Raw genomic sequence first — 27,187 nt, 5'->3', positions numbered from 1 at the left:
TGCATGGGTACGCGCGATCGCTTGCAAAACCCTGCCCAAGGACTTGACGCCAATTGGCGTCTGGCGGTCCTGGGGCTGCTGCCGCTTTTGTGCCGACAGGGCCGGTTCTAATGTTAAACCCTGAGGCCCCCCAATCAAAAATCAGCAGAATGGACCCTTTGTTGCAGCCAAATTTCCACCCAAGGACCCTGAGGCAGGGGCTGACACCATCTGGCTCAGCCGAAGACTCTGCAGGGGCACCGGGGAACAACAGTTAAGTTGGGGGGAGACACCTTGGGGCCCTAGGGGCAATTGCCCCCTTTGCCTCTATGGTAGCGCCGGCCCTGCATGCCGAACAGCGTAACGCAGTCGTTAAGAAGTTAATTGAAAAAAAAAGGTTGATTTATCCTTACCTGAGGCTTCTTCCAGCCCCCTGTAGTCTATCTGTTCACTCTCTGCCCACCCAGTCCACACTGCTGTGTCGCTGTTACCCCCAATGCACAGTCACAGCTTTATGAGTCTCTTCAATCGCATTCCCTTGGCCGGGAGCATTTTGCACTTGTAAAGTTTGTAAAATTATTCACAACTGCACAAGCACACAACGCTGCGGTGGTGCAGGTGGTGGGAACTCAATGAAATAAAACTTGCAACTATGCAGGAGCAAAAAGCTTCAGACTCGGGAGTGCGATCAAAAAATAATGATATGATAACTGTGTTTTTTTTTTATGTTGGGCTAAAAGTGCTTGAGAGCTGCAGACAAAAAAGGCCAAGCTCAATAAGTCACCCTGCAGTGTTAGGGAGTCTTGCCCAAGAACTCCTTTCTGAATATGGCCTGGGTTATCCTTTGCCTTGTGGCTTCAGGCATACCTCAACTGAAAAATTGAGATAATCTCAGACCAAATAATCAAGAGTTCTAGCACCAACTGCACAGAGGCGTAGCTATTGGTGGGCAAGGGGGGACATATACGTCCCCGGGCGCAGCGCTGTGAGGGCGCTGTACCCCCATTTGTGTGAGAGGCGGCTCGCTGGCTGCCCGAGGTGCCCCGGCTTCTTTGTCTCCCTCCACAGAGGAGTGCAAAAGCATTAACAGCAGCAGAAAAAGTGGGGCTATCTAAGGGGGCAGGGAGCATCTGATTATCTAAAGGGAGGCGCATCTAGCTATCTATAGGGGGTACATCTGGCTATCCAAATGTAAAGGGGCACATCTAGCTATCTATGGGGGGTGGGCACATATGACTATCTAAAGGGGGGGGGCACATCAGGCTATCTGAATGGGGAAAGGGGGAACATTTGGCTATCTAAACAGCATTTGTACATTTGACTCCACCCATGACCATGACCCCATTCTAATGTGTGGCCATGTACATTTTGCCCAAAGGGGAGGTCAAAAGGTGCTGAAAACCCTAGCTATGCCTCTGATGCTGCAAAGTCTGACTTAATGGCTCTCAACAACGCCGGCATAGGTCTTCTTAAGCTCATATCCAGAACCCCTGCATGTACCACTGATATGTCTGGTGGATGGGCTGTATGCAGCTTCCTTTTTACAGGGATGGTCGTAGTCAGCCAACTTCGCTACGCTGGAACTACGCGTGGTTTTACGCAATTACGCTTCGCCAAACTACGGCATCACAATCAAATATTTGCTTCGTATGCATTTCGTAAGCTACGCGTTAAAATACGCAATTACGCGTAGTGCGTAGCGTAGTACATGCGGGTAGTACATGCGGACGCTTATGCCATTATGCATAAAAATGTACGCATGAATTCCTCTGCAAAATGCTTGTACCAGTAACTCTTCTATGCGTACATTCCCCTTTCCAATGCGTATTTTGTATGCATACAATCGTACGCGGAAAAATAGACGCAAATAACGCATTTGTAGTTTACTTCGCAATACACATGAGAAGTACACGTAGGGGCGTAAATTACACGTAACGGTACTTCGCTACACGTAAAATCATACGCAAAGTTTTGAGACTTTGCCTACGAACTACGATGCGTAAATGCGAACTACGATGTGAAAATTCGCACTGGCGTAGTTTCTGCTCATCCCTGAAAAAGAACCATTAATTCAAGCCAATGTAACCCCTCCACCCCAAACCAAGACATTTGAACCTAATCTGGATCAAAACCCAATTGCAGACCATACCTCCTAAACTCATCCTACCACACCACCAAAAACATAAAGATATGGCAGGACAACCAAACTGTACACATCCAGTGACCCACTATAACGTCTCCAAGGTAGAGCCTAACATACACTGGAACCACTGTGATTGTCACTTGCCAATCTTCTGTATTGTCTCTTTGGATAACCCCAACCTGGATGCCTCAGTCTGTAGTTTCCCCAAAACAAAATGAATGAAACTTATATTTTTCAGCTCTCATCTGTGAAGAACGTTTGAATGGAGGAGGCATAAAAAATTTGAAGTGTAACAGTAGAAGTGATGAAGATCTAGCTGGAGGTGTGATAAAGGCGTAGCTGGAGGTGTGATGAGGGTGTAACTGGAGATGTAATAGAGATGTAACTAAAGATGTGATGTAAATGTGACTGGAGGTGTGATGAAGGTGTGGCTGGGGGTGTGTCTGGAGGTGTGGGCTAGGTGTGACTGGAGGTGTGATGAAGGTGTGTCTAGAGGTGTAGGGTTGGTGTGACTAGAGGTGTGAGGAAGCTGTGGAGGTGTGGGATAGGGTGTGGGATTGAAGGTGTGATGAAGGTGTGGCTAAAGGTGTGTCTGGAGGTGTAGGGTAGGTGTGACTGGAGGTGTGATGAAGCTGTGCCTGGAGGTGTGTCTGGAGGTGTGGTAGGTGTGGCTGGAGGTGTGATGAAGCTGTGACTGAAGGTGTGGTAGGTGCGTCTGGAGGTGTCGTTGTAACAATTGGTGTCAACACGCAGAGAGAATCTGATTATTGGTGATCTGCAGTATCACCAAAAATACAGATATATACCTGATTATTGATGATCTGCAGAATCACCGATAATACAGATATATTGCTAACCTCTGGACACCTGAAGCGTGTGAGTGTTTGGTGCAACAGTAGAAATTGGACCACCGGGGTAGCAGGTGGTCCAATAAGTAGAGACAGAATCTACTGCAGTCAAGGACTCCAGGGAAAGGAGACCTTGACTGATTGAGCAGCAGTGCCCCCTCTGAGAGGCAGAGGGCCCCTGTAAGGAGGCTGAGCACCCAAGGGGTGGGTGACAGCCAGAAAGGTTGGGCAGGCCGGGTCGACAACCAACTGACAGATAAAGTACGAACAGTAAGCTGATTCGGTATCCAAGGCAAGCAGGGTTTGGCAACGGAATATCAGAAATGCAAGGTACCGAATCAGAGATCAAAGGAGTGGTCAGGAAAGCAATATGTCATAACAGATATCAAACAATGCCTAGTCTGGGTTTGAGGTCCGTGGTCTCTACACCCTGGAACTAGTCTGATGTATAACAGAATGATAACACAAGTTCCCTAGTCTGGGTGTGAGGTCCTTGGTCTCTACACCCTGGAACTGGTCTAATGAATAACACAGATGATACACAGTATTCCTAGTCTGGGGGGTGAGGTCCGTGGTCTCTACACCCTGGAACTGGTCTAAGGAATAACACAGATGACACACAGTATTCCTAGTCTGGGGTGTGAGGTCCGTGGTCTCTACACCCTGGAACTGGTCTAATGAATAACACAGATAATACACAGTAAACTGGCTAAGTGTGGATTCCCAGGTCCTCCTGGTTACACCACACTGAAAGATCTGACTAGGTCTGAGTGCTAACGCATAGGTATTCGCAACGCCAGACAACCAGCAACTGAACAGCAAGAGATATATATAGTGGAGCGCTCTCCAGCGCCACCCAGCTCCCATCAATCAATCATCTGACCGCCTCGATCAGCTGACCCTTCTCCTATTGGTATAAAGAGCCTGTCTTGCGGCGCGCGCGCGCGTAGCTCTCCATCTGTGTGCACTACTGGGTCCAGCCTAACCAGACACATGTTGCGGCGGGGAAGCCGCCGCTCTATGCGCGGAAACCGCCGCCTGACTGTCAGAAGGTGCGGCGGTTTCTCCGCAATCCGTCACAGTCGTAGTTGTGACTGGAGGTGTGATTGATGTGACTGTAGGTGTGGTAGGTGTGACTGGAGGTGTGATGAAGGTAAGACTGAAGGTGATATAAGAGTGTGCCTTTTGGCAAAAATATTTGCCGTATAATGTGTTATAATTTATTGTTTTTGTCGATGTGTTTCTTAGGAAAGTAATGACCCAAACACGTATTTCCATGAACCAAATCTGATGAGCACAGTGACCACTCTGTTTATGGCGGGCACAGATACCACCTCCTCCACCATCCGCTGGGCCATCTCATACATGATACAGAACCCTGAAATTCAGAGTAAGGTCTCGTTGTATCGACTTTTATTATTTTTTATTATATGTATATTTATTTTTTTTTAACCCAGAAAGCAGAACCTAAGGATATGTTAAGAACATACAAAAAGAAAGTTACCATTGCAGAAATCTCCATGTTGAAATGATGAACAGAAATAGTCATTGGAAGAATAGCTCCAGCTTACACCATGTGATGGTGTTGGTGGAATTGTATGCAGGTATAGCAGTTATACAGCCCTGTAGGTTAACCTTCTGCTTCCTGGTCTTCTGCACTTGGGCTTGGTCCAGCTGTACTTCCTGTTTGCATTTTTTTTTAAATTTATGTCAAGTCGAGCAATAAGCTAAATACTCCATACTGCCATCTAATAATAATCTGGCCAAGGGAAATGCATGGGCCAGCAAGAAGAGCACATACCAGAATTGCATAACATCTAGAATGGGCCGAGGACCAGAATGTAGAGAGTCCAACTGCAAGGTGCTTGTGAAGGCCTTCACTACGGGGAGTATGACTACCATACCCACCATCAGAGCCGGGACAAGGTCCTTCAGCACCCAAGGCTGAGACAGCAAAGTGCGCCCCTCCATCCCTCCCACCCCAGCTGTCACACACTGATTGCTATTAGACTAAGAGGCTCCCCAGGGCCCCCAACACCTTTATCTCAAGTTATCTGGCTTGCAGTCACTGTCATGTATCTCCTTTTCAATTTCTTTCTGCTTCAAACACAATTGGGAATGACAACTGAATGAGTTGAGCGCCCCCTCCTACACTGCGCCCTGAGGCTGGAGCCTCTCCAGCCTCTGCCTCGGCCCGGCCCTGCCCACCATTTACCTCTACACCATTACATACAGGGGAATGTGATGGTGGCTTAAATGATTAGTACAGGCTTTCAGAAACTCAACATATCTTACTTTTATTTCACTTTAACCTTTGCAACTTTTTTTTCACTGAAATTACTTATCCTTTTTACAAGCAGTTTTCACATGAAAATCACATGCAATTATATAGGTCCTACGATTCCTCTTTTGGAGGAACAGCTTCTATTTTGAAAGCAACTCTCCCTTTCTCTCTATCCTACAAAATAATTGCACTGCTTATAATTGACATTTTTGGTATCGCCACCCAGTGGTCTGGCTGGTAAAGCTTTGTGAGTAGAAAAAGGTAATCATTTACTGTAATAAAAAAGTTTTTTTTAACAATATAGAAGCCAAGTGTCCAGACATGGGGACTAATTCCTCATGTTTTTTTCTTTCTCCTGAGCAGTTACTGTATCTTTATTACACAGCAGTAAAACAAGGCTTACAAAGTTTGCCTACCTCTCCAGCAGGTGGCACTGTCAACGAATATCAGATTCTGATTTGTAATATTTATTTTAATCAGGACGTGTACACGAGGAAATCGACACAGTGATTGGATTGGCTCAGCCCCAGATTGACCATCGTAAAAACATGCCGTATACAAATGCCGTCATTCACGAGACACAGAGGAATGCCAACGTCCTTCCTATGAGCCTTCCCAGAGAGACGACCAAAGACGTTTATTTCATGGGCTACCACCTGCCAAAGGTTTGTTACAGTACAGTTCCCACCACAGATCTAAACCATCTGACAGCTCGGTAAGCTGAGCAGCAAGATATGTTTTTTCTGCACATCCTGTTTCAAACAATTTGTTAGGAGACCTTTAAAAACTGGGGCAGCAAGAGGGTGGGGAACAGACTGCACTCTCTTAGAAGACTGTGATCCGCAGGCAGGCAAAGTCTTGTTTAGACACCAGGTGAAGGATCCATCTGAAAATGGCGCCTGCGAATAATGGCGCACGGTGTTGCCGCTAATCCGTTTGTCGCTTATCGCTATTTAATGTTAAAGCCTTATCGTTATTTAGCGTTAAAGCCTTATCGTTATATGTACCTATCCCTAACCCCTAAACCCCCCTGGTGGTGCCTAACCCTAACCACCCCTCTAGTGGTGCCTAACCCTAAGACCCCCCTGGTGGTGTCTAACCCTAAGACCCCCCTGGTGGTGCCTAACCCTAACCACCCCCCTGGTGGTGCCTAACCCTAACCACCCCCCTGGTGGTGCCTAACCCTAACCACCCCCTGGTGGTGCCTAACCCTATCCACCACCTGGAGGTGCTTAACCCTAAGCACCCCCCTGGTGGTGCCTAACCCTAAGACCCCCCTGGTGGTGCCTAATAGGGATGGTCGGAAATGCCAATTTCCGATTCTGAAAATCGCGGAAATTCCGCCCGACTTTAACATCGATTTTCTCAAAAACTATAAGGTCTTTTTGAAAACTTTTTTTTGCATCTTGTTCAGGAGATTCTGTTTAACAAACGGATTTTTACTGTAATGTAAATGCAGAAAATGGGCAGATGCAGATTTTCTGCGTTTTACATTATAGTAAAAATCTGCCGACTTTAGCGGTTAATAACAAAGCCCCCGTAAGTCCTAGAAACACCAAATTTTCAGGGTTTATTAAACAGAATCTCCTGAACAAGATGCAAAAAAAGTTTTCAAAAAGACCTTATAGTTTTTGAGAAAATCGATGTTAAATTTGGGCGGAATTTCCACGATTTCCGGCGGAAATTCCATGTTTTCCGGCGGAAATCCGCCTAATGCATTTAAATTACCAATTTCGGAAATTGCATTTCCGCAGAATCCGAATGAGCATCCCTAGTGCCTAACCCTAAGACCTCCCTGGTGGTGCCTAACCCTAAATCTCCCCTGGTGGTGCCTTACCCTAACCAGCCCACTTGGAGGTGCCTAACCCTAAGACCTCCCTGGTGGTGCCTAACCCTAAATCTCCCCTGGTGGTGCCTTACCCTAACCACCCCCCCTGGAGGTGCCTAACCCTAAGACCTCCCTGGTGGTGCCTAACTCTAAATCTCCCCTGGTGGTGCCTTACCCTAACCACTCCCCCTGGAGGTGCCTAAACCTAAGACCTCCCTGGTGGTGCCTAACCCTAAATCTCCCCTGGTGGTGCCTTACCCTAACCTTGACAGTGTTACATTAAATCCAGTCACCGTTTTGCAGTTAAATTACTTCTGCAGTTTGGCTTATGTAGGGCGCTATTGATAAATAAAGTTACTGTGCGCAATAATGTCTGCTGTTTGGTATATGAACAACGCTATTGATAAATAATGTTACTATGTGCCGTTTTTCTTCTTTTTTCCCTGTGCGCCATTATTATACAGTACTAACGATAAATAGCGATAAGCGTATCTTTTTAATGCAGCGCCATTTTTATGCATAGGCGCTGTGCGCCATTATTCACTGATCCGCCAGGAAAGATAACAAAATCCAGTCAGTTACACATGAACACAGTGGTGTAACAGTTGCCCCCACAACCCACGCCATTGGAGAATAGGGATGGCCCTGCTTACGAGAACTCATGGAGAAGCATGTGATCAGTTTGATCAGCTGATAGATTTGCAAGGTCCTGATTTGCTGTGATGACTTCCTGGTTTAAAGAGAACCCGAGGTGGGTTTCAAGAATGCTATTAGGACACAGAGGCTGGTTCTGCATACTATCACCAGCCTCTCTGTCTGTACTTTGTCCCCGCAACCCCCCTATCCCCCCACCCCCGCGCTTGGCTGTCCCCATAAACAAAAAATGCCATGCTAGCGACATGCATTGTGTCGCTAGCTGGCTGTTTACCTCTGTGCTGCCTGTCACTGGCACTCCCCCGCCTCCTCTATGGTGCCGCTCCCCGCCTGCGTCCCCCCCCCCCTGCCTTCGTGAGCTGATTAGAGGGAAGGGACGCAGGCCGGGAGCGGCGCTATAGTGGAGGCGGGGGAGCGGCGGTGACTGGCAGCATTAAGGTAAACAGCCATCTAGCGGCAAGGTGTATGTCGCTAGCATGGCGGTTATTTTTATGGGGGACAGCAGAGCGCAGGGTGGGCCAGGGGGACAAAGTACAGCCTGGGGGGACAAAGTACAGACACAGAGGCTGGTGATAGTATGCAGAACCAGCCTCTGTGTCCTAATAGCATACTTCAAACCCACCTCAGGTTGTCTTTAACACATGATCAGGACCAGCAAATCAGAATCTTACAAATCTATCAGCTGATCAAACTGATTACATGCTTCTCCATGAGTTCCCCTAAGCAGGGCCATCCCTATTGGAGAATCCGGAAGCTAAGGGTGTGTGACTTGCAGAGAAGAAGCAGAGTTCGGTACTTTACCTGCTCCTAGTGCAGTGGTGTAACTCCCTCATAGTGGCAAGCTGTTCTACTCCTTACCAGGGCTGGATTTCTGGAAAGGCCACAAAGGCCCAGGCCTTGGGCAGCTGCAGCCCAAGAGGGCACCTGAACATAAAAGAGGGGTTGCTACAGATGAAAGAGGAGGATGAAAATGGGGAGCAACACATGATAAAGAGAAACTGATGCTCAAGGGAGTTGTTCATGAAATAAGGGAGTGCTGTACATGGATGATACACATAGAAGAAGAGGCTGCACATGGAATGGGAGGGGCATTGTACATGGAATGGGAGGGGCATTGCAGCACAAGAATGGGGAGCCTAGGGGCACAAAAAGTATGGTGCATGCAAGGCGGTTTTCGACAGTCTGGAAGTTGTACGTCAAGCAAGTGCAAATTTCCTTACTCTCCTACAGTACCCATATCACAGGCCTGCAATAGGGAACAAAAGTAGTTCTGTATAAAATTTAGCATAAAACATTGAAAAAAGTGGGCGGGGGCAACTGTGCTGCGGTTGCCAGCTATTATATTGAAAAAACATCAGTTTTCCATCAGGATGATAACCTACTATCATGTTTCTGTTGTTTAGGGAACATACATCATCCCACTGCTGGAGTCTGTTCATTATGATGACACCCAGTTTCAGCATCCGGAGTCCTTCTCTCCAGAGAACTTCCTGGACAGCAACGGGGCGTTTGTGAAGAAGGCGGCTTTCATGCCCTTTTCTGCTGGTAACGTATTCCACACATAAGAGGCATAGGCAAACGCAGAGGGGGATTACAGCTGCCCAGAATCCCCCCTCAGACCAGGGCCAGTGCAGTGTCTGTGGACAGACCAGAATTATATATTGAGACACCAGAATATCTGCAGGCATCCTGCAGCTTACAGCACTGCCCCCTTTTTTCCCTGCTACAGTTCACTTTGGATGTAATAGCAGCATGTGTACAGAGCATGGAGAAGCTCTGGGGAACTTAAAGAGAACCAGAGACGTAGAAGAAATAGATTTATACATACCTGGGGCTTCCTCCAGATCGCTTCCACGCCGCCATCCTCCGCTGCCTCTGTCCGCCGGTAACGGGTCCCATAATTTCCGCCAGTGCACTCCCTCCGTAATGCGCAGACGCATGCGTACAAATCCGAAAGGGAGCCCCTGCACATGCGTACAACTGGTCGCGTCCGGCGGAAGTGACGGGACACGGTACAGGCGATAGAGGCAGCGGAGGATGGTGGCATGGGAGCGATCCAGGCTTATGGGGCTGGAGGAAGCCCCAGGTATGTATAACATCTTTTTACATTTTTTAGCTATGCTTCGTCTCTGGTTCCTTTTTAAGAGTCAGTAATGAGCACAGCCATGTGCCCCTGCTGTGTGAATGCTTCACTTTCCTCTTCATTACCAGTGTCGGCTGTTCTCATTATTATCTGTATCAATTATCTGTGTTCGCCACTGTTCGGGTTCTGCAGAACATCACCCTGTTCGGGTGATGTTCGAGTTCGGCCGAACATCTGATGGTGTTCGGCCAAACTGTTCGGCCATATGGTCGAACTAAGAGCGCATGGTCGAACGTTCCCCGAACGTTCGGCTAGCGCTGTGATTGGCCGAACGGGTCACGTGTAGTGTTGGGCGAACATCTAGATGTTCGGGTTCGGGCCGAACATGGTCGCGATGTTCAGGTGTTCGAGCCGAACTCCGAACATAATGGAAGTCTTTTAAATGCGGGAAATGTCTGTTTTCTTTGCACAGGTAACATGCTTTTTGTCGGCATGCAGTCATAAATGTAATACAGATAAGAGGTTCCAGGAAAAGGGACCGGTAACGCTAACCCAGCAGCAGCACACGTGATGGAACAGGAGGAGGGTGGCGCAGGAGGAGAAGGCCACGCTTTGAGACACAACAACCCAGGCCTTGCATGAGGACAAGAGCGTGCGGATAGCAATTTGCATTTTGTCGCCATGCAGTCATAAATGTAATACAGATGAGAGGTTCCAGGAAAATGGACCGGTAATGCTAACCCAGCAGCAGCACACGTGATGGAACAGGAGGAGGGCGGCGCAGGAGGAGAAGGCCACGCTTTGAGACACAACAACCCAGGCCTTGCATGAGGACAAGAAGCGTGCGGATAGCAATTTGCATTTTGTCGGCATGCAGTCATACATGTAATACAGATGAGAGGTTCTAGGAAAAGGGACCGGTAACGCTAAACCAGCAGCAGCACACGTGATGGAACAGGAGGAGGGCGGCGCAGGAGGAGAAGGCCACGCTTTGAGACACAACAACCCAGGCCTTGCATGAGGACAAGAAGCGTGCGGATAGCAATTTGCATTTTGTCGCCATGCAGTCATAAATGTAATACAGATGAGAGGTTCAATAAACAGGGACCGGAAACGCTAACCCATCACAGATGTTCATTGTACATGTTACTTGGTTGGGGTCCGGGAGTGTTGCGTAGTCGTTTCCAATCCAGGATTGATTCATTTTAATTTGAGTCAGACGGTCTGCATTTTCTGTGGAGAGGCGGATACGCCGATCTGTGACGATGCCTCCGGCAGCACTGAAACAGCGTTCCGACATAACGCTGGCTGCCGGGCAAGCCAGCACCTCTATTGCGTACATTGCCAGTTCGTGCCAGGTGTCTAGCTTCGATACCCAATAGTTGAAGGGTGCAGATGGATTGTTCAACACAGCTATGCCATCTGACATGTAGTCCTTGACCATCTTCTCCAGGCGATCGGTGTTGGAGGTGGATCTGCACGCTTGCTGTTCTGTGTGCTGCTGCATGGGTGTCAGAAAATTTTCCCACTCCAAGGACACTGCCGATACCATTCCCTTTTGGGCACTAGCTGCGGCTTGTGTTGTTTGCTGCTTTCCTGGTCGTCCTGGGTTTGCGGAAGTCAGTCTGTCGGCATACAACTGGCTAGAGGAGGGGGAGGATGTCAATCTCCTCTTTAAAGTCTCCACAAGGGCCTGCTGGTATTTTTCCATTCTGACCTGTCTGACTCTTTCTTCAAGCAGTTTTGGAACATTGTGTTTGTACCGTGGATCCAGAAGGGTATAAACCTGTAATTGGTGTTGTCCAGAATGCGCACAATGCGTGGGTCGCGTTCAATGCAGTCCTAGGCCGAAGAGGTCCTAGCCTAGGGTCACAAAAACCTGTTTATTTGGGCAATTTCAATGGTGGCGAGTCTGACGTATTTCATTGGGCCTCCTATTTACAGTTCCAAAATCTCACATCTTTTCAAAGGGCAATTGCTCAGCAGTGGCAAATTTTCTAGCATTGTAGGGACCCTTAGGGGGAACATGACTGGTGAGTTTCGGGCCCCTAGGCCGAAGAGGTCATAGCCTAGGGTCACAAAAACCTGTTTATTTGGGCTATTTCAATGGTAGTGATGCTGACGTACATAAATCTCAGCCATGGCCGTTAGCAACGTCTGAATTTCACGAAATGTCTCATGCAGGTAGAAGACATATTGTTAGACTTGGATTCCAAAGATGGGGTCCCTACATCTCTGCAAACCAGAGTTACAGGGGTGCAAAATTGGTAAAATCTCCATAGGCTTTCATTGCCTCCCTATTTCACTTTCTAAAATCTCACATCTTTTCAAAGGGCAATTGCTCAGCAGTGGCAAATTGTCTAGCATTGTAGGGACTCTTAGGGGGATCATGACTGGTGAGTTTTGCCACTGCTGAGCCATTGCCCTTTGAAATGATGTGAGATTTTGGAACGGTAAATAGTAGGCCCAATGAAAGCCTATGGGGGATTTTACCAATTTTGGAGCCCTGTAACTCTGGTTTGCAGAGATGTAGAGACCCCATCTTTGGAATCCAAGTCTAACAATATGTCTTCTACCTGCATGAGACATTTCGTGAGATTCAGACGTTGCTAACGGCCATGGCTGAGATTTATGTACGTCAGACTCGCCACCATTGAAATTGCCCAAATAAACAGGTTTTTGTGACCCTAGGCTATGACCTCTTTGGCCTAGGGGCCCGAAACTCACCAGTAATGTTCCCCCTAAAAATCCCTACAATGCTAGAAAATTTGCCACTGCTGAGCAATTGCCCTTTGAAAAGATGTGAGATTTTGGAAAGTGAAATAGGGAGGCAATGAAAGCCTATGGGGGATTTTACTAATTTTGGACCCCTGTAACTCTGGTTTGCAGAGATGTAGGGACCCCATCTTTGGAATCCAAGTCTAACAATATGTCTTCTACCTGCATGAGACATTTCGTGAAATTCAGACGTTGCTAACGGCCATGGCTGAGATTTATGTACGTCAGCATCACTACCATTGAAATTGCCCAAATAAACAGGTTTTTGTGACCCTAGGCTATGACCTCTTTGGCCTAGGGGCCCGAAACTCACCAGTCATGTTCCCCCTAAGGGTCCCTACAATGCTAGAAAATTTGCCACTGCTGAGCAATTGCCATTTGAAAAGATGTGAGATTTTGGAAAGTGAAATAGGGAGGCAATGAAAGCCTATGGGGGATTTTACCAATTTTGCACCCCTGTAACTCTGGTTTGCAGAGATGTATGGACCCCATCTTTGGAATCCAAGTCTAACAATATGTCTTCTACCTGCATGAGACATTTCGTGAAATTCAGACGTTGATAACGGCTATGGCTGAGATCTATGTACGTCAGCATCACTACCATTGAAATTGCCCAAATAAACAGGTTTTTGTGACCCTAGGCTATGACCTCTTTGGCCTAGGGGCCCGAAACTCACCAGTCATGTTCCCCCTAAGGGTCCCTACAATGCTAGAAAATTTGCCACTGCTGAGCAATTGCCCTTTGAAAAGATGTGAGATTTTGGAACTGTAAATAGGAGGCCCAATGAAAGCCTATGGGGGATTTTACCAAATTTGGAGCCCTGTAACTCTGGTTTGCAGAGATGTAGGGAACCCATCTTTGGAGCCCAAGTTTAACAATATGTCTTCTACCTGCATGAGACATTTCGTGAGATTCAGACGTTGGTAACGGCCATTGCTGCGATTTATGTACGTCAGACTCGCCACCATTGAAATTGCCCAAATAAACAGGTTTTTGTGACCCTAGGCTATGACCTCTTCGGCCTAGGACTGCATTGAATGCGACCCACGCATTGTGCGCATTCTGGACAACACCAATTACTGGGTTTATACCCTTCTGGATCCACGGTATAAACACAATGTTCCAAAACTGCTTGAAGAAAGAGTCAGACAGGTCAAAATGGAAGAATACCAGCAGGCCGTTGTGGAGACTTTAGAGAGGAGATTGACATCCTCCCCCTCCTCTAGCCAGTTGTACGCCGACAGACTGACTTCCGCAAACCCAGGACGACCAGGAGGGCAGCAAACAACACAAGCCGCAGCTAGTGCCCAAAAAGGAATGGTATCGGCAGTGTCCTTGGAGTGGGAAAATTTTCTGACACCCATGCAGCAGCCCACAGAACAGCAAGCGTGCAGATCCACCTCCAACACCGATCGCCTGGAGAAGATGGTCAAGGACTACATGTCAGATGGCATAGCTGTGTTGAACAATCCATCTGCACCCTTCAACTATTGGGTATCGAAGCTAGACACCTGGCACGAACTGGCAATGTACGCAATAGAGGTGCTGGCTTGCCATGCAGCCAGCGTTATGTCGGAACGCTGTTTCAGTGCTGCCGGAGGCATCGTCACAGATCGGCATATCCGCCTCTCCACAGAAAATGCAGACCGTCTGACTCAAATTAAAATGAATCAATCCTGGATTGGAAACGACTACGCAACACTCCCGAGACCCCAACCAAGTAACATGAACAATGAACATCTGTGATGGGTTAGCGTTTCCGGTCCCTGTTTATTGAACCTCTCATCTGTATTACATTTATCACTGCATGGCGACAAAATGCAAATTGCTATCCGCACGCTTCTTGTCCCTTTTCCTGGAACCTCTTATCTGTATTACATTTATGACTGCATGCCGACAAAAAGCATGTTACCTGTGCAAAGAAAACAGACATTTCCCGCATTTAAAAGACAGTTTTCCCTTTGAAACTTTAAAATCGATTTTTTCAAAAACTATAAGCTCTATTTGCTAATTTTTTCCCTCTTGTACCCACTCCCAAGGTGCACATACCCTGTAAATTTGGGGCATGTAGCATGTAAGGAGGCTTTACAAAGCACGGAAGTTCGGGTCCCCATTGACTTCCATTATGTTCGGAGTTCGGCTCGAACACCCGAACATCGCGGCCATGTTCGGCCTGTTCGGCCCAAACCCGAACATCTAGATGTTCGCCCAACACTAATCAAAACTGCTACTGATCGATCCCGTTGTCTATCGGGAGCAGATCGGACATTTAGGAAATAATTGTCAGTCGGATGGGAAATTGCAATATGTGTACCCAGCATGATGTCCTACCATATTATTATATTGTATTGTGCGTGGCTGAGAGAGACCTTTCAGGAACTCCACTCCCCCCCTTGAAAATCCTGGGTTTGACCCTGAGAGGATAACAGAGGCGTAGCTATGGAAGGGCAAGTGGGAACACATGTCCCCGGGCGCAGCACTGTAAGGGGGTGCAGAGATTGGCCACTGCACCCCCAAGTGAGTGAGAGGCAGCTTGTTGGCTGCCTAAATTCCCCCTGCTTTTCTCCCTCCCTCTGCAGAGGAGTGCAGACGTGTTAGCAGCAGCAGAACAAGGGGGGGGGAGGGGGTACATCTGGCTAACTGTAGGGAGTACATCTGGCTATCTAAACCCGGGGGAATGGGGGGCACATCTTGCTATCTAAACAGCTTTTGTACATTTGGCTCCACCCATGACCACTTCCACATTCTGATGCAAGGCCATGCCCAATTTGTCGGGGGGCGTTACTGTCTTTGTCCCCGGGCGCTGAAAAGCCTAGCTAGGCCTCTGAAGTATAAACAGATACTGTACATAACAGCACAGCCCATATAAGCACAGAGACATTTGTGAGGCCTCGTTTACTGCATACACGTTCATAGCTCCCAACTGTCCCTCTTTTGGAGGGACAGTTCCTCTTTGGGAACCCTGTCCCTCTTTCCCTCTTTCCTCCTCATTTGTCCCTCTTTCAGGACTTTGTCCCTCTTTCTATGTAAATACATATATTTCTCTACTAAAAAAAATGTGTTTGATTAACTCTAAACTTTATTCCCATCCTTTAAATTGATACATTACTAATTTTAAAATGTTACTATGAAGGAAAAAGAACCGGGATAGAAAGGACCAGTGTGGTTTGACTTATAAAACAACATAGTTTTCTTATAAAATCTTTATGGTATGCGTGGCTAGGGGTGTGACAGGGGCATGATTAGGGGTGTGGCAGGGGCGTGGCTTAAGTGTCCCTCTTTCTCACCTCAAAAAGTTGGGAGGTATGCACGTTTTTTCATGCATTGCCTTGCCATTTTGTCTGTCAATACTGATGGGACCCTTGGCAACTACCAGCTTGGATTAAAATGGACCAATAGTAATCCTCTCTTTACCCAGGGAGCATTGGAGTAGCTAAGGAGCTTGGGCAGTGCGAGTTTTACATGGAGTCCCAAAACATACCAAGGACAAATGCAGTGTCAGAGAGGTGTATTTAGGTTAAGGAAATAGCCAGGGGCGTACCTTGAAATCCCCGGGCCCCCCTGCAAAATAAAAAATCCGCCCCCCCCCCCCCCATTCAGGGGCAGGAGGGGTCGCAGCATAAGAGGAGAGTGTGGCAGAGATCGGTGGGGAGGAGGGAAATTCTCGCTGGAGTACTTCCGTTCTCTAAGAGAGCTTCTTGCAACTTCCTGTGTAAACAGGAAGTTGCTCTTAGAGTACGGAAGTCCTCCAACGAGAAGGAGGTAATGTATTCATCCTGCCGCCACCGCCGCTGCTGCTGCTGCCTGCCCGCTGCCACCAATGTTTTCAGGAGGGGGAGCACTGAGAGGAGAGCCCGAGGTGAGGGGGGGGGGGAATTTTCCCCTCCCCACCGATCTGCCACACTCTCCTCTTATGCTGCGACCCCTCCTGCCCCCAAAAGTCCCTGAGCGAGCCCTAGGGGGGCCCCGGGCCCCCCCACGACGGCAGGGGTCGCATTCCCTATTGGTACGCCAGTGGAAATAGCTCAGTAGAGATTACGGCTATTCAATGCACATATAGAGGTGTTCATTATCCGCATAACACCAGTAAAAAAACGAATGAGATAGATGATGCGGCCGCAACCTCTGAATCCCCTATAGCTACGCCATTGCCAGGGAGGATTCGCATTGGTCCCTCACTTGGTGCACCAATGAAAATCCATGCAATGGAAGGAGGATTCCTGTTGGGCGGTTTCAATCCAATGGGCAGCGGCTCCCATCAGTATTGCAATGATGCATTGGAGCAGGTGACATGCACAACAGAGGGTAACGTGAATGACATGAAAGAAATGTGACAGATTTGGTGACAGGCACAGTGTATCTGCACTGGTGTGAACTCAGCCTTATTAACACAACATGCAAGTGTGAATGTGGGACATTAGAAAACATTAAATTTGTAATAGCTTTTCAGATCACATATCATAGGTGTAGCAATGTGTATAGTGAGGATTTGGCATAAGGCTTAAAGAGACTCTGTAACAAAACTGTCAGCCTTGTTTCTTCTATTCTAAAGGTTCCTATACCTGTTCTAATGTGGGCTGGCTTACTGCAGCCTTTTCTAGCTGCGCAGTGGCTGTATTATCTCTGCTATATAATCTATTCTTCTTTCCTTTGTCGGCTCTGGCTGGAATGTGTGGAATGTGTTGCTCTGCTTGTGATAGGCAAGCTCTGTGTGAGTCACAGACTGAGCTTCTCTCAGCCTATCACATGCAGATTTGCAGCCATGTTTTTTGTTTGTAAACACTGCCTAAAACTGGCAATTACAAGCCAGGATTGCAGCAGAGAGTGGCAGAAACAGCACAGAGGGGCCCAGGAGAACATAAGGAATAGAATGGTATGCTTTATATTGTAAGAATTTTAGAGTACAGATTCTCTTTAAAATGAAGTGTCTTGATTCATGTGTTTTATTAGCTTCCTAATCCATGGTTGCCAGGGGCGTTGCTAGCCCCAAAGATCAGTGGCACGTGCCCCGGATCTATTCTGGGGTGCCTCGGATGTCCCCCAGGCAGAGTAGAGGCACTATAGCACCCAGCATGGCAACACACCGTACCCAGCATGCCCCACAGAAGCACCACAGCACCCAGCATGGCATTACAGCATGCAGCGTGCCCTATAAAGGCACCATAGCAACCAGCATGACACCACTGCACCCAGCATGGCACCACAGCACACAACAATGAGAAGTATGCTGGGTGTTATGGTGCCATTATGTGGACATATTGGGTACTGTGATGCCATGCTAGGTGCTGTGATGCCTTTATGGGGGTATGTAGGGAGCTGTAGTTCTTCTATGGGGGCATGCTGGGAGTTGTGGCGGGGTGGGAGCATGGGAGGGAGTCCACTATAAGGTCAGGGAATGCTATGGGGGGACTGCCAGACAACCTGGCATCAGGCCAGCTCCCCTAGAAGAAAGCCAGATCAGCCGGCACAGAAGCCAGGTAACTCTGCCTTGTTATGTTTAAAGAGAACCCGAGGTGGGTTCTAAGAATGTTATCAGCACACAGAGGTTGGGTCTGCATATAATGCCCAGCCTCTGTTGCTATACCGATCCCCCCTAAGCCTCCTCTTCACTCTGCTATGCCCTCATAAATCATCACCCGAGCTGTCGACACACAGCGTGTCGCAGCCGGCTGTTTACCTCTGTAAGTATCAGTCTCGGCTGCTCCTCCGCCTCCTCTATAGCTCCGGTCCCCGCCCGCATCCCTTCCCTCCCCGCTGATTGGAGGGAAGGGATGCGGGCGGGGACTGGAGATATAGAGGAGGTGGGGGAGCAGCCGAGACTGACACTTATAGAGGTAAACAGCCGGTTGCGACACGCTGCATGTCGACAGCTCGGCTGATGATTTATGGGGGCATAGCAGAGCGCAGAGGGGGCTTAGGGGGGATCGATATAGCAACAGAGGCTGGGCAGTATAGGCAGACCCAGCCTCTGTGTGCTGATAGCATTCTTAGAACCCACCTTGGGTTCTCTTTAACCCTCCTGGTGGTCTATTAAAAACCGCCAGGGGGCAGCGCTGCTGGTTTTTTTTTTTTTTTTTCTTACATCATGTAGTGAGCCTAGGGCTCGCTACATGATAGCCGCTGCTCAGCGGCATCCCCCCAGCCCCTCCGATCGCCTATGGCGAAAGGCAATCAGGAAATCACGTTCAAATAACGGGATTTCCTGGAGGACTTCCCCCGTCACCATGGCGATGGGGCGGGATGACGTCACCGATGTCATGGACATCGTGACGTCTAAGGGACAGGCCAGGCAGCGCAGGGGTCTAGGGGGGGGGCTCTGCGGCGATGCAGATAGCGGCAAATCGGCGCGGGGCGGCGGCGATCGGTGTGCTGACACAGCTAGCAAAGTGCTAGCTGCGTTCAGCAAAAAAAATGTACGCAAATCGGCCCAGCAGGGCCTGAGAAAACCTCCTGCGCGGCTTACCGCCAGGAAGGTTAAGTGACACTGCCTATTTATCTGATAATCTGCATTTTTTTTTTAATTAATGTAGAGGGAAGCTTCATCCAACATTTTTGCTGGGCAGGCCTACAAAGACAGCTTTTAAGCTCATGTAAATTTGGCTCCACCCATGACCACTCCCACATTCATGTGCATGGCCAGACCCATTTTTCATCTGCAGTTCCCAAAAGTGCCACAGATCTCTTAGCATCCTAGCAACACCCCTGATGGTTGCCATGATTAATATAAGTAACTGCACAATGTTAAAAGGAACCCGAGGGGTGAGACCTATGGAAGCTGCCACATTTACAGTATTTTCTTGTAACCTTTTGGGGACCAGCTGCCTAACCCCTCTTAAGGACCAGACCATTTTACATGCGGGGGGGGGGGGGGGGGGGATCAGTTGAAGAGGGTGCCTGAGCTGCCTGTATGAAAAGAGCACCTCCATAGACATCAATGTTATTTCTGAAAATATGGGCTACAAGGTGGTAGCCCATATTTTATTTGGCTACTTTCAGCTACAGTAGGGCACCCCTATGTAGCCCATATTATTTATTCAGCTACAAGGTTTTCATCTACAGTAAAGCGCCCCTTTGTAGCCCATATTTTTTTATTTGGCTACAAGGTTTTTGGCTACAAAAGGGCGCCCCTTTGTAGCCCATATATTTTATTCACTGCGCGCACCTAAAAACAAAATATAAAATCTACATAGCATAATTCCGTTTTAGTTTTCTGCACAAAGCCACAGCATGCAGGGTTCACCGAGAGGAATAGTATACCCACCAATAAACCACGTGCACCCTGGGGACCCCCCACCGACAGCGAAAGGGCTCACCAGATTGTCGTCACCTCAAACAACAGGTGTATCTAGCACGTTATCACTATTCCAGCAGTCTCCACTTAAAACATCAACTTGTTTCAGGTATTCCACATAAACAGTGTATTTATTCCAAGGCACATGTATAAAACAAATAATCAGCACAACCGTGTAATCCTGTCTAACAATTGCTTCTAGCGCTAGATAGCATTGCACTTATACTTCCGCTCAGAGTCTGCGCATATCAGGCTGATGTACAGCCATCCAACCGGGCACTGGTAGGGGTCAGGAGTGTGGCGTCCCGCTGGGCTTCTCCCCTTATTCCCTCTGTGTCTCCCGCAGTTAGTTTCTTTCATGCCAACCGGCCTTTCCCCAGGTGAATGACGTCAATAACTGATACCATTAATCTGGAAACTTCAGCTGCAGCTACTCCTTTTAAGGGATAAGTAAGATAATTGCAAAGACCAGGGGCGGACTGACAACTCATGGGGCCCCCGGGCAATAGGAGATTATAGGGCCCCGTACCAGTGTTGGCCCACATTCCATGTTATTTTTTACAGACTAAGATATAATAATTTACTGCCAACAGATATCTTACACTGACAAACAAGCCTGCACCGGGCTCAGCGCGGCGAACCGGAAAATGGGTGTGGTCACGCAACAGAATGTGGGCGTGGTCATGGGTGGGTCAAAATATACATGACCTTAGCAGTAGTGTAAAAGGTCTACCGGGGAAGTTTGAACTCTGCCATAGTGTTTCCCCCCAAAATACATGTAATCTGACAGCATTTCACCACAAATCCATGCAATATGGCAGCGGTTTCTCCAAAATACAGATAATATGGCAGTCATTCCCCCAAAATAGACGTAATCTGGCAGCAGCCGTTCCTCCAAATACACATAATTTGGCAGCGGTTCCCCAAAATATGCGTAATCTGGCAGCGGATAACCCAAAATACATGTAATCTGGCAGCAGTGGTTCCCCCAAAATACACATAATCTGGAAGCAGCGGTTCCCCCAACATACACAATCTGACAGCGGTTCCCCAAAAATACACTTAATCTGGCAGCTGTTCCCCAAAAATAGTTAATCTGGCAGCAGTTCCCTCAAAATAGGTGTCCCCAGTATAGGTAACCAGGTCAAAAGGTATCCCCAGTGGAAGTAACCAGGCCTATAGGTGTTGCCTGTGCAGGTATCCAGGTTTATAGGTGTCCCCAGAATAGGTAGCCAGGTCCATGGGTGTCCTCAGTACAGATAGCCAAGTCTATAGGTGTCTCCAGTATAGATAGCCAGATCTATTGGTCTCCCCAGTATATGTAACCAGGTGTATAGGTGTTTCCAGTATTTGTAGCCAGGTCTATAGGTGTCCCAGTATATGTATCTAGGTGTATAGGTGTTCCCAGTATTTGTAACCAGGTCTATTGGTCTCCCCAGTATATGTAGCCAGGTGTATAGGTGTTTCCACTATCTGTAGCCAGGTCTATAGGTGTCTCCAGTATATGAAGCCAGGTGTATAGGTGTTCCCAGTATTTGTAGCCAGGTCTATAGGTGTCTCCAGTATATGTAGCCAGGTGTATAGGTGTTCCCAGTATTTGTAGCCAGGTCTATTGGTCTCCCCAGTATATGTAGCCAGGTGTATAGGTGTTCCCAGTATCTGTAGCCAGGTCTATAGGTGTCTCCAGTATATGTAGCCAGGTGTATAGGTGTTCCCAGTATTTGTAGCCAGGTCTATAAGTGTCTCCAGTAAATGTAGCCAGGTGTATAGGTGTCCCCAGTATTTGTAGCCAGGTCTATAGGTGTCCTCAGCATATGTAGTCAGGTGTATAGGTGCCCCCAGTATAGCCAGGTCTATCAGTGCCCCCAGTATAGCCAGGTCTGTAGGTGTCCCCAGGAGGGGAAGCAGCAGCCAGTGAAAGGAGCTGTGGGCAGAGCGATGGGGAAGGGGGACGTCCCACCCCCCTCCCTCACCTTGGGGCCCCCCTTTCTGGCTCTCCCCTCCGGATTAATGTTTATTAGTCTTGGCGCAGCTTCTGGGGACTTATCACTGTTCTTCCTGCCAGCGGAGGGAGCTGTGATCTGTGCGCCGCAAGTCTGGTCTTGAATAGACCTGACAAGCGGCACACAGATCACAACTCCCTCCGGTGGCTGTAACAGCAGTAAGTCCCCGGCCGCTGTCAGCTGCTGCACCGAGACTAATAAACATGAATCTGGAGGGGAGAGCCAGGAAGGGGGGCCCCAAGGTGATGGAAGGGGAGGGAGACGTCCGCCCTTCTCCGCCGCTGTGCCCATCACTTCCTTTCACTGGCTGCCTCCCTTCCTGCTCAGGGTGCTCTGGCGCCCCTCCCCTGACCACGGGCCCTCGGTCCGCGCCCGAGTGCCCGAATTGTCAGTCCGCCCCTGGCAAAGACTGTGATCTTTGGTGCAGTTTTGCTTTGGAGACAAGGAAAAATCGAGAGCCCAATCTGGTGTAGTATGTTAGCGTAAAGTGAAGAAAGTATGTGTTTTAAAATTATACTCACAAACACGGGTCACCACACAGGCGACCAATGGAACAGCAGGTGGGGAGAATTATAACCTGACCCCACTCAGGTCTAAAAAGTCGCTCTCTATAGATAGGAAAAAGGATTTGGGGATACACCCCTCCACCAAGGGTGGACTAAGTATATGAGTAAACAAGAGTAATAGAGGCACCAAAGTAGGATAAAATAATTAAAATCAGTCTAAAAGGAGGGATATGGGTGGATTCACCTCCCTCAGGTGTAATAATGACCAGGCTGAGTTTAGCTGTTAATATCACAATTATATTTATTTCATAACAATCTCCAAAACATTTGGATTAGGGTTAGGCACCACTAGTGGGTTAGAGTTAGGCACCACCAGGGAAGTCTTAGGGTTAGGCACCACCTGGGGGGGTCTTAGGGTTAGGCACCACCAGGGGAGTCTTGGAGTTAGGCACCACCTGGGGGGGGGGGTCTTAGTGTTAGGCACCACCTGGGGGGTCTTAGTGTTAGGCACCACCTGGGGGTCTTAGGGTTAGGCACCACCTGGGGGGTCTGAGGGTTAAGCACCACCAGGGGAGTCTTAGGGTTAGGCACCACCTGTGGGGGCTTATGGTTAGGCACCACCTGGGGGGGTCTTAGGGTTAGGCACTACCGGGGGGGTCTTACGGTTAGGCACATGTGGGGGTAGGGTTAGTGGAGGGTTTTGTGTGAGAGACTGAGTAGGGAGAAGTTAGATCATAGTAATCACCAGGCGTTGTCTTAGGGTTAGGCACCACCAAGGAGGGGTTAGGGTTAGGCACCACCAGGCAGGTTAGGGTTAGGCACCATCAGGGGAGGGTTCTGTACAAGAGTAGGGAGAAGTTAGGTCATAGTAATCACTTTTCTCAGCTATATCTAGAGCCCTTTTATAGCCCAACACCAGATGCCCTTTGCAGCCAAATTTGGCATATATGGGCTACAACAGTCGCCTATTGTAGCCGAATTTGGAATACATGGGCTACACAGGGTGTCTTTTGTAGCTGAATTTGGCATACATAGGCTACAACAGTCGCCTTTTGTAGCCGACTTTGACATATATGGGCAACACCAGGTGCCCTTTGTAGCCAACTTTGGCTTATATGGGCTACACCAGGTGCCCTTTGTAGCTGAATTTGGCATATAAGGGCTACATCGGGTGTCGTTTGTAGCCAAATTTGGCATATATGGGCTACACCAGGCGCCCTTTTTTCCTGGCGCCCTTTTCAAATGGACACGGTCGTGTTTGGGGGGTCAGGCAGCCGGATCCCCAGTATAGCTAGCTAGGCATGGTGTCCCCCTTGTAGCCAGGTGTCCCCCCGTATTTCTAGCAGACCACCACTGCCAATAATGATCACTTCCAAACTGAAAGTAAAAAACACATATACAACACTATGTAACTACAACACTTCCTGTGTTGGAAGGGCAGAGCTACACTCTGCCTGTGAGTGCTCCTCCCTTCCCTATCTACTGCATGTAAGTACAACTACAGAGGTGATAACTTAAAGACTAGGGTGATAAAAATAACACTCTCTCCAAGAAAACTTTTCACTACATGTTAATAAGGCAAACTTCTCGAATGAATTATAACACAAAATACAGACTGATGTGTGGTAATTCGCTTTCACTTGCCTTTTTATCACTAACTTGATTTTAGTGACTTGTGGCCAATGTTTCTAAGTATGTAGAACCCCAGGGCTATCATTGGGGGAGTGGCGCACCAGGTGACTGACAGGGAGGGGGGTGTCACCAAGGCCACCCACAGAGACCATGAGCAGGAGGGGAAGCAGCGGAAGAAGGAGGGGCAGTGGGGACAGCGGCAGGGATGGGGGACAGAAACCCCTTCCCACCTGGGTCTCCTCCTTCTGCTCTCTCCCCCTCTATGCAGGCGGCAAGCAGGTGTGGCGGGCAGAAGATTACTCACCTGACTTCTGCGTTCCAAGCGCTGGAGCACAGCGTCACCATCGCCACAGGTCTCCGCCTTTAATGCTGCCCACTGTGCTTCCTGATTAGCGGAAGCATATTGAGCAGCATTAAAAGCGGAGACCTGTGGCGACGGTGACACTGCGTTTCAGCGCTGCTTCCCCCTCCTTGGGCAACTATACTAGCTACACTTGGGGGCAACTATACTAGCTACACTGGGGAAACTATACTACCTATACTGGGGCAACTATACTACGGACAACTATACTATACTGGGGGCAACTATAATCGCTACCTATGCTGTGGCAACTATACTACCTATACTGGGGGCAACTATACTCGCTACCTATACTGGGGGCAAAGTTATTACATATACTGAGGCAACTATGCTACCTATACAGGGGAAAGTATATTACCGATACTGGGGGCACCTACACCTGGTATTACCTGCCGTGGTGTGCTTAGTATGCCGCACTCACTCCTTTTTTTTTTGTTGGGGGGGGGTCTTATAATACCCAGCACCGGGTGTCAAATTCCCTAGGTACTCCACTGGTAGAACATGACAGCTATGAGGCTAGCAGAGGTAAACTTTAGTTTAGTTTTGCTCTATTAGAGGTAATCCTATTGTTCTACTATATTTTCACTGATTTCACAATTTCTTTAGAGGTTCTGAAGATTAGTTGGTGTGCTTATTTTAAATGTATTTTATTTATCAACTAATGTCCATTGTATTTGCATTTGAATAGCATTTGGGTACAGCCAACCAAATGAATTCAACAGAATTAGCATAGTATTTCAAGTGCAGAATAACAGGACATGCTGCAATTAGAAAAAAAGGATACTTCCTATTCTTTTCCCATTTCCCAGGGAGAAGAGTCTGTGCTGGAGAAACACTTGCGAAAATGGAGCTGTTCCTCTTTTTCACCAGCCTCATGCAGAAGTTCACCTTCCATGCTGCTCCTGGAGTTACCGACTTCAAGGCCACACCAGTACCAGGTCTAACAATTTCTCCAGCGACTCCGAAGATCTGTTGCATCCGTCGCTTCTAATGAAAAGTCATCCCAGCTGAGAACTGGCATCCTAGCTTCGTAGTTCTATGCTGTGCTTCTACTCCTCGCAGCCCACATTTATTACAAAATATTGCAAACTGAAATTAAAACCTCTGGTTGAATTAGCTGTAGGGATGGTAGCAGGGTTGCTCGAATATCCCCTTTTACTATTCGAGTTGTCGCAAATTCGGGTTCACGAAAATCCGGATTTGGTCAAAATCATGACCACGCAAACCAATTTGAATTTGCATTCACCTCGTGATCACAGCGGAATCTGGAATCACGAGTCGTAATCACGAATGGCCTTTAAATTGCTTCCAAAACTTCTTTTAGGGTAAATGATGCAAAAAGCATCAAGTTTTTTTTAAAGAAAAAACGCAATTAATTATGTGTGGTGGTATAATAAAAAAAAAAAAATGATGAAAAACATTTAAGTTCTTTATTTTTTCTTCTTTACCATCTTCTTCTTCTTCTTTTTTACATGTTTCTGTCACAGCATAGCTAAATTTGGACGTCATCCAACGGTTACATAGCTAAATTTGGACGTCATCCAATGGTTACCGCACATGCGCAATGTGAATTCGTGATTGCAGATTTACGCCGTGATCACGACCGAATTCACGTTAATCACAAATGGATGCGAATTTGAATTCCGTGATCTGTATTGATCACGGATTTGGAATTTTTCTGAATTCAAAGCCAAAAAATGCTCATGGTCATTGGCAATCCGTGATCACGAGGTCCTCGAGAGGAACCCTGGATGGTAGTGATTTCTGGACATTTGTGTTTGAGTGACAGGATTGCAGTGAATATTTATAGGAGATTGTGCAAAGGGTCAATTCATTTCGCTATTGGGGACAGTAGGAGCCTGGCGTATGCACCGTCAGCTCCATGTGCTCTTGCGAAAAGAGTTTCCACATGGCTATGCACAGCAGTCATGGCCAAGAGCATCCTGGGAAAGCACAGCTCAGAAACAATCGGCAGTATGCATGCCCAGGATGCTACCTTTGATGGCTGCTACAACAGAGAGGGTGCATGAATTTCCAGTGGATAGACCCTGGAGATCTCACAAAACTTTGGAACAGGGGCTACAGAGGCAATAAGGAGGGGAGGCAGAGCCTGGAGGTGTCTGTAGACCTTGTAGATCAGTGTTTCTCAACATTATCACAACATGTACCCGTTTATCAATGGCTGTGTTAGCCAGGTAATGTCTGTTTTGAGTAACATCATCCCAAGAATCCCGCATGCATATTGCTTAATAATTGTGTATAAATATTTTTCAAAGATTTCTTGATGCTTTTAATTAAAAATAAATACTTATTCATGTTATTTTATATGTTCTGTCTTCTTGTTTTCATCTCAAAACCACTTCCTACAAAACAGATGCTTTAAAACAATCCGTTTGGCTGGGCAGATGATCGGGATACACCTGCAGGTGCCACGGGGTGTACATTTGAAAAGGGCACCTGGAAAAAAGGGAGCCTGATATAGATGAAAAAAGCCAGATTAGGCTACAAAGGGTGCCTGGTGTCACCCATATGCCAAATTCGGCTACAAAGGGTGCCTGGTGTAGCCCATATTCCAAAATTTGGCAGGCAAAGGGCGTCTGGTGTAGCCCATAAGACAAAATCGGCTACAAAGCGTGCCTGGTGTAGCCCATGTGCCAAATTTGGCTACAAAGGGCGCCTGGTGTAGGTGAAATGTCAGTTTCGGCTACAAAGGGTGCCCGGTGTAGCCCATATTCCAATTTCAGGTACAAAGGGTGCCTGGTGTGTAGCCCATATGCCAAATTCGGCTTCAAATGG

The 27,187-nt window shown here is 47.9% G+C and overlaps 1 protein-coding gene across 1 annotated transcript in view; it reads left to right on the top strand.

The window, feature by feature from the left end:
• The window catches only part of LOC137570337 (cytochrome P450 2K6-like), a 45,182-nt gene extending 18,471 nt beyond the window's left edge, over positions 1–26,711 (top strand). Inside the window, exons 6-9 of the mRNA XM_068278983.1 lie at positions 4,219–4,360; positions 5,735–5,919; positions 9,140–9,281; positions 25,201–26,711. Of these exons, the coding sequence (XP_068135084.1) occupies positions 4,219–4,360; positions 5,735–5,919; positions 9,140–9,281; positions 25,201–25,382 (651 nt within the window). The 3' untranslated portion in view covers positions 25,383–26,711. The remainder of the gene's footprint in view (positions 1–4,218; positions 4,361–5,734; positions 5,920–9,139; positions 9,282–25,200) is intronic.
• The last annotated feature ends 476 nt before the right edge of the window (positions 26,712–27,187 follow it).

The sequence above is a fragment of the Hyperolius riggenbachi genome, chromosome 4 (genome assembly GCF_040937935.1).
Source record: "Hyperolius riggenbachi isolate aHypRig1 chromosome 4, aHypRig1.pri, whole genome shotgun sequence".
Lineage (NCBI taxonomy): Eukaryota > Metazoa > Chordata > Amphibia > Anura > Hyperoliidae > Hyperolius > Hyperolius riggenbachi.
Note: the sequence above shows the minus strand (reverse complement) of the source record. Positions and strands in the feature narration are given on the sequence as shown.